The sequence below is a fragment of the Zalophus californianus genome, chromosome 2, assembly GCF_009762305.2.
Source record: "Zalophus californianus isolate mZalCal1 chromosome 2, mZalCal1.pri.v2, whole genome shotgun sequence".
Taxonomy (NCBI): domain Eukaryota; kingdom Metazoa; phylum Chordata; class Mammalia; order Carnivora; family Otariidae; genus Zalophus; species Zalophus californianus.
The window spans coordinates 93387093-93403586 of NC_045596.1; the positions used below are offsets into that span (position 1 = coordinate 93387093).

At 40.8% G+C, this 16494-nt stretch overlaps 1 protein-coding gene across 39 annotated transcripts in view; it reads left to right on the forward strand.

Moving 5' to 3' along the window:
• ANK2 (ankyrin 2) overlaps window positions 1–16494 on the forward strand; it is a 317165-nt gene that overhangs the window by 286604 nt on the left and 14067 nt on the right. For 34 of the 39 annotated variants that reach the window (XM_027597312.2, XM_027597302.2, XM_027597314.2 and 31 more), the window contains 3 exons: window positions 10447–10521; window positions 12683–12814; window positions 13996–14139. In XM_027597312.2, the coding sequence (XP_027453113.1) occupies window positions 10447–10521; window positions 12683–12814; window positions 13996–14139 (351 nt within the window). Of the gene's footprint in view, window positions 1–2645; window positions 8895–10446; window positions 10522–12682; window positions 12815–13995; window positions 14140–16494 lie in introns of all 39 variants that reach the window. The other 5 variants (XM_027597295.2, XM_035725344.1, XM_027597292.2 and 2 more) reach the window with 1 other exon arrangement.

The window sequence follows — 16494 nt, forward strand, 5'->3', positions numbered from 1 at the left end:
TGTGAAACTTTCGGGAAAAAAAAAGGGAACCAGGAATACAAAAATCAAACCTCCTGGATGAAATTACTAATCACAACATTGTGCCATTATAGGGCTAATTTAAATAATGATGCAAATCCCAAATATAATTTAGTACAGAGAGAACTGGTTTTTATAGACCTTAAGAGAGTTATCTTAGGGTTTGGGTTTGTACAATTCATTAACATTTTAGTTTTGGGGCCTGTTTCTGGTGACTCTGGTTTCTTGTGTGGAAGAAGTTGAATTTTTCAGGTTTCTTTCTTCTATGCCCCCAAATAGTTGAGGAAAAAAATACTAATTTTTATTGTTTATTCATTTAAAAATTCATTTTGATTCACTGTATTTCAGGGTGCTATTCCCAAAAGGAGAAAACTTAGTACCATGTTTAATATGGTCATCTGGCCCTATGCAATGATCTGGGGGCTTTTTTTTTTTTAAGACTTAGTATAATGTAAATTACTAAGTTATTGGGATTTTTTTTTAAGATTTGATTTATTTATTTGGAGAGCAGAAGCAGGGGGTGAAGGGCAGAGGGAGAAGCAGACTCCCCGCTGAGCAGGGAGCCCAAGGCAGGGCTCTATCCCAGGACTCCAGGATCATGACCCGAGCAGAAGGTGGCTGCTTACTGACTGAGCCACCTAGGCGCCCCTAGAATGCCTTTAATTGAGAGTTTCTTTGCTCTTATGTTAAATCATCATTCAGGACTAGATTATTTGAAACTCTGGATGTTTTCATTTGGTTTGTACTTGAACAAATTTGCATTGATATAAATTATTTTAATATATCTTTATATATGCATAGTCACAGAGTGTATCTCCTCAATAAATACCAATTCTCTCAAGAGAAAACACTTATTTGTTTAAAAAGTGACATTATCATTGCCTTAATTCCATTTTTAAAAAGAGGTTTTATTTTATTATCCCACTTTCTTCTTCAGAACTACTATGTTTATTTAAATGGCCCTTTCCTTTGTTTCTTGAATACTAGCTAGTAGAAATTCAAGTTTAATACATCCCCCTGGCTCAGTTGTTTAAAAAAGAAAAAGGAGGGGGTGCATGGGTAGCTCAGTCGGTTAAGAGCCTGCCTTTGGCTCAGGTCATGATCCCGGAGTCCCGGAATGGAGCCCCGCATCGGGCTCCCTGCCCAGTGGGGAGTCTGCTTCTCCCTCTGTCCCTTACCCCTCTCTCATGCTCTCTCTCTCTCTCGCTGTCTCTCAAATAAATAAATAAAACCTTAAAGAAAGACTGAAAAAGCTACTATATTGCTATAATGCCACAAATTGTCCTAAATGACTCCTAAGTGTTGTGAATATTTTTTAAAGTTTAAACATAGACTCATGTTTGGGTGATTTGTTTTGTTTTGTTTTGTTTTTTAGTTTAAAAATAATCCCTAAATAATCTTCATCTGGGTATAAAATAACCTCTAAAGAAGGGCTCTAGTGAAGGAACTCTTTCCTAAGTCTTTTCAAGAGCAAATCCTCAAAGAGTTTGAACAACTTTTCCTTTTTGCTTTGAATGGGTGCAGGTCCCCACTACCTGTCCCTCGAATATACTACTACATACAGGACCTATGTACAGGCTTGTAGAAAATAAATATGCTTCACCACAGTAATGTTTTCCATATTTGTTCTAATTTCTTAACCATCCTCCTGCCCGTGCATTTCAGCAAAGCCACCGCTCCCACCAGTTTCTTTCCACCTTTGCTTTGCATGGAAATAACTTGGCTTACATAAACTGTGCGTGTGTCTCGTGTGACTGTCTCTGATTTGGATTGCCATGCATCACATTTTAACTTTGGACTCACATATAAGTTTAACCACAGTTGTTGTTTTGTTCTTTTTTTTTTTTCTTTCCTTTCCTTTATTTCCCTCCTTGGTCTGTCCTTTATGTGTCTAAACCAGGAGGTTGCTCCAAGGAAAGGACCATGCCTCTTAGCACAAGACCATTCGTTTCATTGTTAGGTGTGAATTTCCCTTAGATGAAATGCCAGTTTGCAGCTGATTCAGACATCTTTTATATAGTCATTGTATATTGGCAGAACAAAACATACTGATTTCCGGATTTTTATATGATTAAAAAACATATATACTTCATTAGAAGGCATTCTGAATTTGCTACTACTGGCTTTCTCCTAGAGGAAATCAACTTTCTGCAATTTCTAATGCTTTTTTCCTTTTCTTTCCCCATGTTTATATTTTTTTTCAACATTGATCTGTAACATCTGAACAATCTTGAGATACTTCTGTGTAATTTCACTGCGTTCGTTCTTCGTTTTGATCTGTGATTGTGTGTGTGTGTGTGTGTGTGTGTGTGTGTGTGTGTGTGTGTCATGGCTATTTGTTACAGCTTTGTTTTATGTGTGGATGTGCTACAAGTGAGAAAATTAAGCAAGTTATTTCCTGCTCATTTTTCCTTTTCAGTTTTTGTTTTTGTTTTGTTTTGTTTTTTTCCGTTAGCCTTGCTTTGCTTTTGTATCCTGAGACCTTGTGGATCCACCATTCCCAGCCCATTCTGTTGTCCCTCCCGCCACAACAGGAAAAGACACTGTGTCGTTTCAGTCCTGATTACATTTGCCAATATATTTTTTGATTTCCATTTTACTTTCAATGTTTTTCATTCATATCAAAGATGATGAGACAGAATCTACAGAAACATCTGTCCTGAAAAGTCACCTGGTTAATGAAGTTCCTGTCCTAGCCAGTCCGGACTTGCTCTCTGAAGTTTCTGAGATGAAACAAGATTTGATCAAAATGACCGCCATCTTGACCACAGATGTATCTGATAGGGCAGGTTCTATCAAGGTGAAGGAGCTGGTGAAGTCTGCTGAGGAAGAGCCAGGAGAGCCTTTTGAAATTGTTGAAAGAGTTAAAGAGGACTTAGAGAAAGTGAATGAAATCCTGAGAAGTGGAACCTGCGCGAGAGATGAAGGCAGTGTGCGAAGGTCTCAGTCGGAGAGAGAATTAGAGGAAGAGGAATGGGTGATTGTCAGTGATGAGGAAATAGAGGAGGCTAAGCTAAAAGCACCTTTAGAAATCACCGAATACCCATGCGTAGAAGTTAGAATAGATAAAGAGCACAACGTCAAAGTAGAGAAAGACTCAACTGGGCTAGTGAACTACCTTACTGAGGATCTAAATTCCTATGTGTCTCCTCATGAAAGGCCACTGCAGACAGTTCAAGAGATAGCAGGGGAGAAACGTGAGGCTCTGGCTACTGGCAGGAGTTCTGAAAATGAAGGGAAAGATACACCCCCAGATGAGACACAGAGTGCACAGAAACAGCACAAGCCAAGCCTGGGGATAAAGAAGCCAGTGAGAAGGAAATTAAAAGAAAAACAAAAACAAAAAGAGGAAAGTGTACAAGGTAGTGCAGAAAAAAGTGAACTTAAAAAATGTAGTTCAGAAGAGTCATTAGATGAAGATGCAGGTTTAGCCCCTGAGCCCCTTCCCACTGTAAAGGCCACTTCACCTTTGATAGAAGAAACTCCCATTGGTTCCATAAAGGACAAAGTAAAGGCCCTTCAGAAACGAGTGGAAGATGAACAAAAAGGTCGAAGCAAGTTGCCAGTCAGAGTCAAAGGCAAAGAAGATGTGCCAAAAAAGATAACCCACAGGACACATCCAGCTGCATCACCCTCTCTGAAGTCAGAGAGGCATGTACCAGCATCACCCTCCTCTAAAACAGAAAGACACTCCTCTCTTTCCTCCTCTACAAAAACTGAGAGGCATCCTCCGGTATCACCATCAAGTAAAGCTGAGAAGCACTCACCTGTGTCCCCCTCTGCAAAAACGGAAAGACATTCCCCTGTGTCATCAAGTAAAACCGAGAGACACTCACCTGTGTCACCCTCGACAAAAATGGAAAGGCACTCCCCTGTGTCATCTACAAAAGCAGAAAGACACCCACCTATTTCACCTTCAGGTAAAATGGACAAACGCCCACCTGTATCGCCCTCTGGGAGAATGGAGAAACATGCACCAGGATCACCTGGGAGAACAGAAAAACGCCTGCCTGTGTCACCAGCTGGACGAATGGAAAAGCATCCACCTGTATCAATCTCTGGGAAAACTGAGAAGCACTTGCCTGTGTCACCTTCTGGGAAAACAGAAAAGCAACCACCTGTATCCCCCACCTCAAAAACAGAAAGAATTGAGGAGACAATGTCTGTCCGGGAGTTGATGAAAGCTTTCCAGTCAGGTCAGGACCCATCTAAACATAAGACTGGACTTTTTGAGCACAAGTCAGCAAAACAAAAGCAGCCACAAGAAAAAGGCAAAGCTCGGGTAGAAAAAGAAAAGGGGCAGATGCTAAACCACAGAGAAACACAGAAAACCGAGAATCAGACGATCAAACGAGGCCAGAGATTTGTGGTAACAGGAGTTTCCGAATCCAAGAGAGCAGTCCGTGCTTCCTCTGCAGGGTTTAAGAGAGAAGATCTAGTTACAGAGAAGGAGAAAGCTCTTAGCCACAAAACACCTGAACCTGTTCAGTCAGCACCAGAAGAAGAAAGCCATAAAGAGAGTGAAGTTCCCAAAGAAAAGCTGACTGATGAACAGGGAGACGTGGATCTCCAGATCAGCCCAGATAGGAAAACCTCCACTGACTTTTCTGACGTCATTAAGCAAGAATTGGAAGACAATGACAAATACCAACAATTCCGCATGAGTGAGAAGACAGAAGAAGTACAGCTTCACTTAGATCAAGTACTTACTAGTCCTTTCAACACAACATTTCCACTAGATTACATGAAAGATGAATTTCTCCCGGCTCTGTCTTTACAAAGTGGTGCTTTGGATGGCAGTTCTGAGAGCCTCAAGCCTGAAGGGGTGGCAGGTTCTCCATGTGGCAGCCTGATGGAAGGGACCCCTCAGATTAGTTCCGAAGAAAGCTATAAGCATGAGGGCCTCGCAGAGACCCCTGAGACAAGCCCAGAAAGCCTTTCTTTCTCACCAAAGAAAAGTGAGGAGCAAATTGGGGAAATAAGCGGAACGACAAAGTCAGAAACACCAACAGCAGTTCATTCAGAAAAAGACCATCCCTCAATCAAAGACATCGCTGATCGTTCTGAAGAGCAAGGTGCCATAGTCACTGAAGGCATGGAATCCTCAGCTGAGTGTTTGCTGAAGGAGGCCACCCTAGACCCTTCCAAAGACACATGTCCGAAGCAAGAAGATGCTTCCCTTGGCAGCTGTAGTGTGTTACTAGCAAAGGAAACACCCGAAGGATTGACTGGGGAAGCATCCTCTGATGAGGGTCAACTTATGGAAGTTGGTTCAGCCCACAAAACCCACACTGATACAGAGGCTCAGAAATCCACAACCACTGAGCCCTCAGATGAGACAAAGGCCTCTCCACAGCCCAATGCTTGTGTAAAGACAGGCACAGGAACTGAATCAAAGCCCCAGGGAGTTGCTAGAAGTCCCCAAGGGTTAGAACTTGCACTCCCTAGCCGAGATAGTGAGGTCCTCAGCCCCGGTGCTGATGAATCCTTTGCAGTGAGCCACAGAGACTCCCTGGAAGCCAGCCCTGTGCTGGAGGATAACTCCTCACACAAAACTCCAGATTCTCTGGAGCCAAGTCCTCTGAAAGAATCCCCTTGCCGTGACTCTCTTGAAAGCAGCCCTGTGGAACCAAAGATGAAGGCTGGAGTTCTCCCAAGTCACTTCCCTCTTCCTGCAGCTGTAGCCAAAACAGAACTCTTTACGGAAGTGGCCTCTGTGCGGTCCCGGCTGCTCCGAGACCCGGACGGCAGTGCCGAGGACGACAGTCTTGAGCAGACGTCTCTGGTAGAGAGCTCAGGGAAGAGTCCCCTTTCTCCTGACACCCCCAGCTCAGAAGAAATTAGCTATGAAGTCACACCCAAAGCCACAGATGCAAGCACACCCAAACCAGCTGTAATTCATGAATGTGCAGAGGAGGATGACTTGGAAAATGGGGAGAAAAGGAGATTCACACCTGAAGAGGAAATGTTTAAAATGGTAACCAAAATCAAAACGTTTGACGAACTTGAACAAGAAGCAAAGCAGAAACGGGACTACAAGAAAGAACCCAAGCAAGAGGAATCTTCTTCATCCTCTGACCCAGATGCTGACTGTTCAGCAGATGTGGATGAACCAAAACAGATGGAGAGTGTCGAGGATGAAAGCGATGTCCCTGTGGTAGTAACATCAGAGAGCAGAAAGGCTTCTTCCTCCTCCGAGAGTGAACCTGAGTTGGCACAGCTGAAAAAAGGTGCTGACGCAGGCCTCTTACCAGAGCCAGTTATTCGGGTGCAGCCTCCTTCCCCACTTCCATCCAGCGTAGACTCCAATTCCAGTCCTGAAGAAGTACAATTTCAACCCATCGTTTCTAAACAATATACTTTCAAAATGAATGAAGATAGTCAAGAAGAGTCAGGTAAATCAGAAGAAGAAAAAGATCGTGAATCCCATGTACCTGAAGAGAGTCTTACCATTTCTACTAACGGCCCAGATATGTCTTATGATGATCTGAACGGAGATGCTGATCAACCAGAAGTCTGTGAAGGCCATGGGTGTGGGACCGGAAGTCCCAGCAGCTCAGGCACTCCTATATCTTTAGGTCTCTACAGCTCCCCCAGGGAAGATGCCAACGAGCCGCTAGCTATCCATGAGGAATCAGTACCTCTGCAAGACACTGATGAAAAAGACACCAAAGGAGAAGACCTTGATGTTTCTCGAGTGGAATCTCTACAAGTAGATTGCCCCAGTGAAAGCTCTTCATCTTTGTCTTCCTTGCCTCACTGTCCAGCCTCTGAAGGACAAGAATTGGATGAAGACATATTGTCTCTCTCTTCTGCTACAAAAATGGAGGACACCAAAACTGACCAGGCTTTTGAGAGCTTACCAAAGGACTATGCCACTCAAGACTCATCGATTACTACTCAAACAGATAAATTGTCCATGGATGTTCCAGTGTCTGACCCAGCTGAGACTGATGAAATCTACGATCCTCAAATAATAAGCCCTTATGAAAATGTTCCTTCCCAATCTTTTTTCTCCAGTGAAGAATGCAAAACGGATGCAGGACAAACAAGTTTTCACTCTTCGGAAGTGTGTTCTGTTTCCATCACATCCTCTGTTGAAGATGTGGTAGTAACCAGCTCCTCCAATAGAACTGCTTCAAGCCAAGAATCTAACTTTGAGGACCAAAACATGGAAAAAGAATCCAAACAAGAAAGCACCTCATGGGAAAAGCAATCAGATCAAGCCCCTTCATCTTTAGAGCCTTCTGTACCAAATACATCAGCAGTTGTTAGTGACCAAATCAGTAAAGTCATCATCACAAAAACTGATGTGGATTCAGATTCCTGGAGTGAAATCCGTGAGGATGATGAAGCCTTTGAGGCTCGAGTGAAAGAGGAAGAACAGAAGATATTTGGTTTGATGGTAGACAGACAGTCACAGGGTACCACCCCTGACACCACTCCGGCAAGGACGCCAACTGAAGAGGGGACCCCAACCAGTGAGCAAAACCCATTTCTCTTTCAGGAAGGAAAATTGTTTGAGATGACCCGAAGTGGTGCCATTGATATGACCAAAAGGTCCTATGCCGATGAAAGTTTTCACTTTTTCCAAATTGGGCAAGAATCCAGGGAAGAGACTCTCTCTGAAGACATGAAAGAAGGGAGTCCTGGGGCTGAGCCCCCACAACGGGAGACATCAGATGAGTCACTAGCTCTCTCAGAATCAAAAGAAACAGTGAGTGAGGAAGCAGACTTACTTCCAGATGACCTGAGTGAGGAAGTAGAGGAAATAGCTGCTTCAGAAGCTCAACTTAACACCCACATGGGGAATTCAACCTCCATTGAAGCATCAACAAAAGAGGCTCTTTCTGAAGGCACCGAGGACCTCCCCACCACACAAATGGGTGATATGCCTCCTAAATCTAGTGTGAAAGATCTATCTTGCCTTGACTCCCCTGAACCAGTTGTACACGTTCAGTTAGATTTTTCCACAGTTACCAGGTCTGTGTATTCAGATCGGGATGATGATTCTCCTGATTCTTCCCCAGAGGAACAGAAATCAGTAATTGAAATCCCTACTGCACCCATGGAGAATGTGCCTTCTACTGAAAGCAAATCCAAAATTCCTGTAAGGACTATACCCACATCAACCCCAGCACCCCCATCCGTGGAGTATGAGAGTTCCCTTTCTGAAGATTTCTTACCCAGCCTGGATGAGGAAAGTAAAGAGGATGAAACAAAACCAAAGTCTAAAATCCCCGTGAAAGCCCCTGTCCAAAGAGTAGAGCAGCAGCTTTCACATCTAGATTCATCTCTCCAGAAAATAGTGGTTCCTCAGGGTCAGGACATGACAAGCAGAACACCAGATAGTAGAAGCAAATCTGAATCTGATGCCAGTGCTTTGGACTCAAAGACCAAATGTCCAGTAAAAACTAAAAGTTACACTGAGACAGAAACAGAGAGCAGAGAGAGGACAGAGGAGCTGGAGTTAGAATCAGAAGAGGGGGCCACCAGACCAAAGATATTTACATCCCGATTGCCAGTTAAGAGCAAAAGCACCACATCTTCCTGCAAGGGCGCTGTGAGCCCTACAAAAGAAAGTAAGGAGCATTTCTTTGACCTTTACAGGAACTCCATAGAATTCTTTGAGGAGATTAGTGATGAGGCTTCCAAGTTAGTGGATAGACTTACACAGTCAGAAAGGGAGCAAGACTTAGTTTCAGATGATGAAAGTAGTAGTGCCCTGGAAGTTTCAGTAATTGAAAATCTGCCACCTGTTGAGACCGAGCATTCAATTCCCGAGGACATCTTTGACACAAGGCCTATTTGGGATGAGTCCATTGAGACTCTGATTGAACGCATCCCTGATGAAAATGGCCATGACCATGCTGAAGGTATTTGCCAGCCACTGGGATTCCCTGTGCTACGCATGTCATAAATTTGATATCGTTTTTTTGTATATCTTTTATTTGGTGATTTGTGTCTCATTTTCTTTAAGCTTTCTGTAGTGGTTACTGTGTTTGTGTAAGGCCTTTGTGTTTCGTGCTTTCTCTGTGTACTCTTGTCTCTGAAAACAATCTCAAGATTGAGTAATGAGAATGCTTATGGAAAACATAAACATGATAAACAGGCAATGGTGATCTTGCCTTTCTCGAGCCGCTGCACGTCAGGCCATGCAAGCTTTGAGTTTTGTTGTTCTGGAGTCCCAGGCTTAGCCTCAAATTTAGCACTTTTGCTTTTGCACATGAATACGTTGGGCTTTGTTTCATATGGTAAGGATTCATTGCTTTTTCTTCTTACCCTTAAGTATTTTAAAATAATTTGTACTCAAGAAATTTGTAATCATTTAGGAAGCCATTTGCCCCAAAAATTTCACATTATCACAAAATACCAGTTGTTGTGGATCTGTTTTTGATTCAAAAGGTTGGATCTCAGATACCACTGGTAAACACTTGAAGCAAACAAATATAAGGCAAAAAAAAAAAAAAACCCATGCTTTTTGTTTTAGTGTTAGGTGAATGGAGAATGTACTCTGATTAGATGCAGCAGACAACAAAAACTCAAACTTTGCATGATGTAAGTGACCGGGAGAGGATGATGACCCTTTGAATTATAAAAAAGGAAACCATAGATGGCTTTGAGAAGTAGCCTCTGGTCTTCCAATATCTCTACAATAAAGACTATTATTCTTAAATTTGTGTCGTAAGAAGTTGTCATGATGCCTAAAATGCTACCTATCAATTAATGGGGGTTAAAAACCAATGGGAAAATTATAGTTTGTGGGAGTAATATATAAGCTTACTTAGTAGTAAGTAGACTGAAATTTCACGCAAAAGACATCTATGCCTATTGACACAATAGACACAAATGCATATGCCTTTATCCTCCCTTCTTCCAAGGTCACCAGGACCAAGGAAGATGTTTCTGGCCAGACTGAAAAAAACCCAGGATGGCCTGATTAACCCATGATCTATGTCTCTTATGAATCTTGGATGTGATTTCTTTCAGACATGACCCGGAAGTGATCTATGCTGCCACAGGCAATAATAGGAGATCCTAACCAGTTACTCTACTTCTGCATCCCATTTATGATTTTTCTGGTTTTTGATGAACAAGATGATTGTCTTCTGGTGGGCAGTATTCTCTCAGATAATTTAAAAAGAAAATCCTAAGATTGCTAGAAATCAGCAACTTATATGTCCAGTGACTAGTCTTGATTAAAGAGATATGGAAGCAGTTGGTTTTCATGATTTATAATTAAATTGATTCCCATTCCATTCCAGAAATCAGGCAAACACATAATTTAAAATGATTTGAAATATAATAGCTAATCGGTGCTATTATTAAATATTTGGACAAGTGACTTTCTTTCTTTGGATGATCAGTACTGTGGTTGCTCTCCTGTCATCGGCAACCTTTGGCCATTCTGTTTTTGACCTTCTGTAGATCAACAGGATGAGCAGGAACGGATCGAGGAAAGGCTGGCTTATATTGCTGATCATCTTGGCTTCAGCTGGACAGGTAAAATTAGTGTGACTCATTTTCTCAAGAAAACTTGCTTCATTTAAGTAACACAGTTGCATTAGCCAAGTGTCATTAACAATGAAAAGGTTTTTGTTTTTGTTTTTTTCTTTCTTTCCTTGAGGAAGACCACGTGGAATAGTGAAAAGAATAATAAACTCTGAACTAGAAAATCCAGGACAGGCCTTTTATTATCTCTGGAATTTAGGAAAATAGAACTTTAAATTGGGGGACTTTGAGAATATACCAGATGTCACTGTCCTCCTTTGGGAGCTATGGATATCCAAACTTTGAGGGGATTACTGTGTTTCAAAATCACTGTTAGGTGTAATTGTCACAAAATTTAGTTGGAGATTAAGCCCAGGGCTCCTTATTTTAGATACCTTATATCAGATATCTTCATTGTAAACAGTACTAAAATTTGCCTTGGATGCATGTTGAAATACATAGGAATAAGATGTTTCATTAATTTTCTGAGAAATTAGGATATTTAAGTATAAAAATTATAATGTATGTAAAATTATTTTAAAAAGTGAATTATAAAATCAATATGAGTAGAAATCCGTAAGACCCTTAACAAAGATAATTAATAACAGAGCAGAAAGAATAGTCATTTCCTCACTTTTAAACATTTTGAAGTAGTTGTTAAATACTGATCAGGTTTTCTTAATTGAGAGATTTAGGGGAAGAAAGGACATCAACATATCCGTGATTGACTAATTAAATAGATGACATTCAGAATTATTTGTTTCTTAAGTATGTGTGTGTTTGTGTAAAAGACGTAATATCTATATACTTGTTGAAAATTCAAACCCCACAACCATACAGAATGGTGTAAAATGAAAAGTTTATGTGCTCGCTTCAGCAGTACATATACTAAAAGTGTAAATAAGTTTCTTTTACCTGCATCTGGTCTTCTAGCTTCATGCCTCCAAAGTAACTGCTTATACTTTCTCATGTATTCAGAAAAAATAGGCCATACTCACATCTATGTGTACTATTTAAAAATAAGCACAGTTTTCCTCAATAATATTGCCTGTGAATATTCCATCAGCATAGACATATCTATCTCATTCTTTGAAATGTCTAGTTTTACTGTGTGAAAGTATCATAATTTTTTTTAAAGATTTTATTTATTTATTTGACAGAGAGAGAGAGAGACAGTGAGAGAGGGAACACAAGCAAGGGGGGGTGGGAGAGGGAGAAGCAGGCTTCCCGCTGAGCAGGGAGCTCGATGCGGGGCTCGATCCCAGGACCCTGGGATCATGACCCAAGCCAAAGGCAGACACTTAACGACTGAGCCACCCAGGCGCCCCGAAAGTATCATAATTTTATCAGTGGCCTTTATTGCTGGACATTCAGGTTGTTAATGACAAACATCCTGGTACATGGTGTATTTTCATGAGTATCTCTATAGGGCATATTAATAGAAGTAGAATTGAATATCTGGATAAAGGTTATGTATATTTTTAATTTTGAAAGATATTGGCCAATTGCCGTCCAAAGAAGACTTATTTACACACACACACACACACACACACACACACACGCACGCACACTACAGTGTATAAGTGTCCATGTACAACGTTAATGGTAGATTTTAAAGGAAAATTTTGTGGCTTTTTCCCTAGGTCAATTAATGCTTCCCAGAGCTTTTATTCAAGTGATATCAAATTAAAGAAAGGAGCTTATCCAACCAACATAATATAACCACAGCCATTATTTACCCAAGTCTCCAGAAATAGGATTTAAAGTACTTAAAACGTTAGTTAATGATGATTGAAAGTGAGAAAGTCTATTATTTCTGTTTTCAGTCATTTATTTTCCATTATCTTGGTTAAGAGTATAAGCCTGTGTTAATGGTCCAGTCTGCATTTTGGAATTAAATGGGCCTGAATTATACATGTTTTATCATCCATTGCCTCAAACTTAGTGTTTCCACTGTGAACATAATCAATTCTATACCCAGTTTTAAGGAGAACATCCACAATTAGGGCTAGAAGAACAAAGGCATCTTGAGAGTCACTTCTAATACACAGGGGGAAAAATGAACCCTATCACAGCAATACAAAGAATGCATCATTTACAAAATCACAGAGCCAGGTGTGGAGATTTAAACTTCGAAGGTCAGGTGTTTATGGAGTCATATTTTCTTTTCTAGAATTAGCAAGAGAACTGGATTTCACTGAGGAGCAGATTCATCAAATTCGAATTGAGAACCCTAACTCCCTCCAAGACCAGAGCCACGCGCTATTGAAGTACTGGCTAGAAAGGGATGGCAGGCAGGCTACAGGTAGGTGGGGAGCTCTATGTGAAAAGATTTAGGCTAAAGGTTGAGCTATAAGTCTTGCTCAACAAGCCCTTTCCTGCAAATTTAGTAAAACAATAAAATAACGAATGCCATCAATCTGAAATACTGCTGCAAGCAAATGAGAACAAGCTATGACATTTCTAAAATATGCATCTTGCATAACAATTCTTACACTATAGTCCCATGAACAACGTCAATTAGGGGAAACCCTGGCTGCTGACAGGAATGTTATTAAAGTCCTTAAATTTTCTAAGTATTGAGAGTGGACACCGTTACTTTGTCATTGTTTTATTGGTAGTGCATTGCCTTCAGTTCCTACTTCCTTTACTCCTAAATAACTTAAATGAGGGAAAGATGTCATGTAGATATTCTTTATAGTGATTTGTATATAATATTCTGACCACAGCAAATCATATGAGAAGTGATAAAGACCATTACTTCGTCTCATTCTTCAGCTAGTGTAAATTTGCTACTTCCTTTTATGTCTCTCTGAAGATCTACCTCTAGACCTCCTTTATTTACATCCAGTCTACATTTGCCTTTTCTTCTCTTGCCATTCTTCTAAGTAGGATTGCCAGATTTGGCAAATAAAACTAGAGGACACCCAGTTAAATTTCAGAGAGCCAACAAATAGTTTTTTATTTTATTTTTTTAAAGATATTTATTTATTTGACAGAGAGAGACACAGCGAGAGCAGAAACACAAGCAGGGAGAGTGGGGGAGGGAGAAGCAGGCTTCCCGCAGAGCAGGGAGCCCGATGTGGGGCTCGATCCCAGGACCCTGGGACCATGACCTGAGCTGAAGGCAGACGCTTGAGGACTGAGCCACCCAGGCACCCCAACAAATAGTTTTTTAGTACAAGTACACTCCATGTGATATTTGGGATATACTTATACTTTAAAATTTGTTTGCTTGTTTTATCTGAAATTCACATTTGATAGTGTCCTATATAATATCTGGCAACTCTACTTTTAGGGCCTATGGCTATGCTGTCCCACCTTTTTATGCATATATTTTTCCTATTTGCTTATTTTTTACAAAGACCTTTAATTAAGCTTTGTTTCCTATACAAATATCAAAATTTTAGTAAGGCAACTAAATGAGAGAGATCTTAAAAAGGGTACCCCTCAAATGTAATAAGTGCATTTTCTCTAATATCCCAGATACCAGTCTCATTGAATGTCTCACCAAGATCAACCGAATGGATATTGTTCATCTCATGGAGGCCAGCACAGAGCCTCTCCAAGAGCGCATCAGTCATAGCTATGCAGAAATTGAACAGACAATTGCACTGGATCATAGTGAAGGTCAGACAATTTGGGTGTGTGGGTGTGTGTTGTATCTTTGGTGAATTCAGGCAACTGGACCAAATCTTCCCTTTTTTTAGAGGGTGGTCGTATGGACTTTGGTGATCACACATTTTTTCTCATTTTATAGGTACCCATACTGCTCATTCTTGGTTATTTCACCATTGTCCTAACCATTTGGGACTGCTATAACAAAATGCCATAAACTCGGTGGCTTAAACAAGAGAAATTTATTTCTCATAGTTCCAGAGAATGGAAGTCAGAGATCAGGACGACAGCATAGGTTCTGGCAAGGGCCCTCCTTTGGATTGCAGATGGCTGTCTTCTTGCTGTGCCCGCACATGGGGGAAAGAGAGCTAGCTAGAGAGCTCTTTGGCCTCTTCTCATCAGGGCGTTAATCCCGTTCCTGAAGGCTCTACCGTCATGACCTAGTTACGGCCCAAAGGCACCACCTCCAAATATTACCACATTGGGATTAGGTTTCATCATATGAATTTTAAGGGGATAAAAACAGTCATAACAACATGGATGACCTGTCCAGTGCCCTTGCCTCAGTTCCTTGATGGCACTTCTGATACTTGTGCCTTATACTCTATGTTAGCTACCCATTTCAGTGCTCACAACCAAGACTATATCATTACCATTGACTATACTACTCCTGCGTCCTCACTTGAAGCATTACACTTCCTCTTTTGCTTCCACACCAACAATCCTTCAAACCCACTGGGACCTCCAGCCATTGGCCCTACCACCTTTTCAGTACTAAAGTTTCTCTAATCCATTCTCATTTATTCACATGCTCATTCACTCTCTTTCTTCTTCTCTCTCATCTCTCTTTTATACCGAGAATTGTCTTCTTCTTTCAGCCTCCAACATTTTTCTCTTCTCCTTATTCAAAGCTGATGACCAAGCTTCATATTTCTTAGAAAAAGTAAGAATCGTCTGAAGCAAATGTCCATATTTTTTCACAGAATCTACCAACCTAAGTGCATCTCAGGGCCTATACTCTACCTTCCCTCTGCTATGAAATGTCTTTGCTAAAACCATCATCTCTTCTTTTGTCCTGGATCTCATCCCTTTTTATCCAGTTAAGGACCTCACTGCTATAGTTGTCCTCTGTGGCATCCTACCACTAGACCATGCTCAACAGCACTAAAACATGCTTTAATAGAGCCCATCTTTAAAAACAACACAAAGCCACTGCTTTCACCCCATATTCCTCCCTGTATGATTGATTTGTTTCTCCATTCATTTTATAGAAAATCTCTTCAAAAATATAGTCTAAATTTCCTGTATCTGCTTCAGGTCTTCCTGTTCTCTCTAGAACCGTCTCTAGAATCCATGCCAGTCAGTCTTTTGTCATCACCACCCAACAGAAAACAATCTCATAAAATTCACCAATTATTTCCTCATTGCCAAATACAGTGAGTAATTTTTCAGTCTTCACCTCAAGTGCCCCTTCGTAACATTTGACCAAAAAATTAATCTCTTCTTAAAATATTTTCTTCACTCACTTTCCATGATACCCTCCCTTCATGTTTTTTGCCCTCTATTTTACTGACTATTCTTCCTCAGTTTCTTTCTGTAGCTTCTTTTCCTAGATTTAAATGATGGTGTGTCTTACTGTTCGGTGAAGGCTTGTCCTATCTCTCATCTCTCTCCTTCTTTTATAAATCCTGGAGACCTGGCCTCCCTGCTGTTCTCTGGGTACCCTATGCATTCTCAGGCTTTGGGGCTCTGCTACTTTTTGTTAACTCCACTCTAGAGTGTTCTTCTCTCAGAGCATCAGTACCTTTTTCTCTCACTTACTTCAGGCCTCTGCTCAAAATCATCTCCTAACAGGACTCTTTCCTGACCAATCTGTCTAAAATACTAGCCCTACTTGCTCTATACTTTTACCCTGGTTTCTTTTTCTCCAAAAATTTATCATAAATACATATCTGCAGAAATAAAAGTTCAGCGAGGACTTTACCTTATACACTGCTGTGTGTCTAACATCTAAACAGCACCTACTACGTAGTTGATAATATAGATCTGTTGAGTGAATAAATTAATAGATGAATGTCAGTCATTTCTCTGCTAAAAATTTTTCAGTGGCTCCTCATTGCCTTGGATATAATAAAATTCCTTAGCCTGGCTTGAGAGACCCTCCATAAAGAGGGTACTCAACTCAGAGCGTTGTTAATATAACTTAATACTTGCGAAACACCTAGAACAGTGCCTGACACATAATCAATATTTAGAATATACTAGCTATTATTATTCTTAAACTCCAATTCTTCTTACCACTTACATTCTATGCTTCAGTATCACAGTCGATGTCTCCTTATCATTAGGCGGCCTTAAAATGTCACA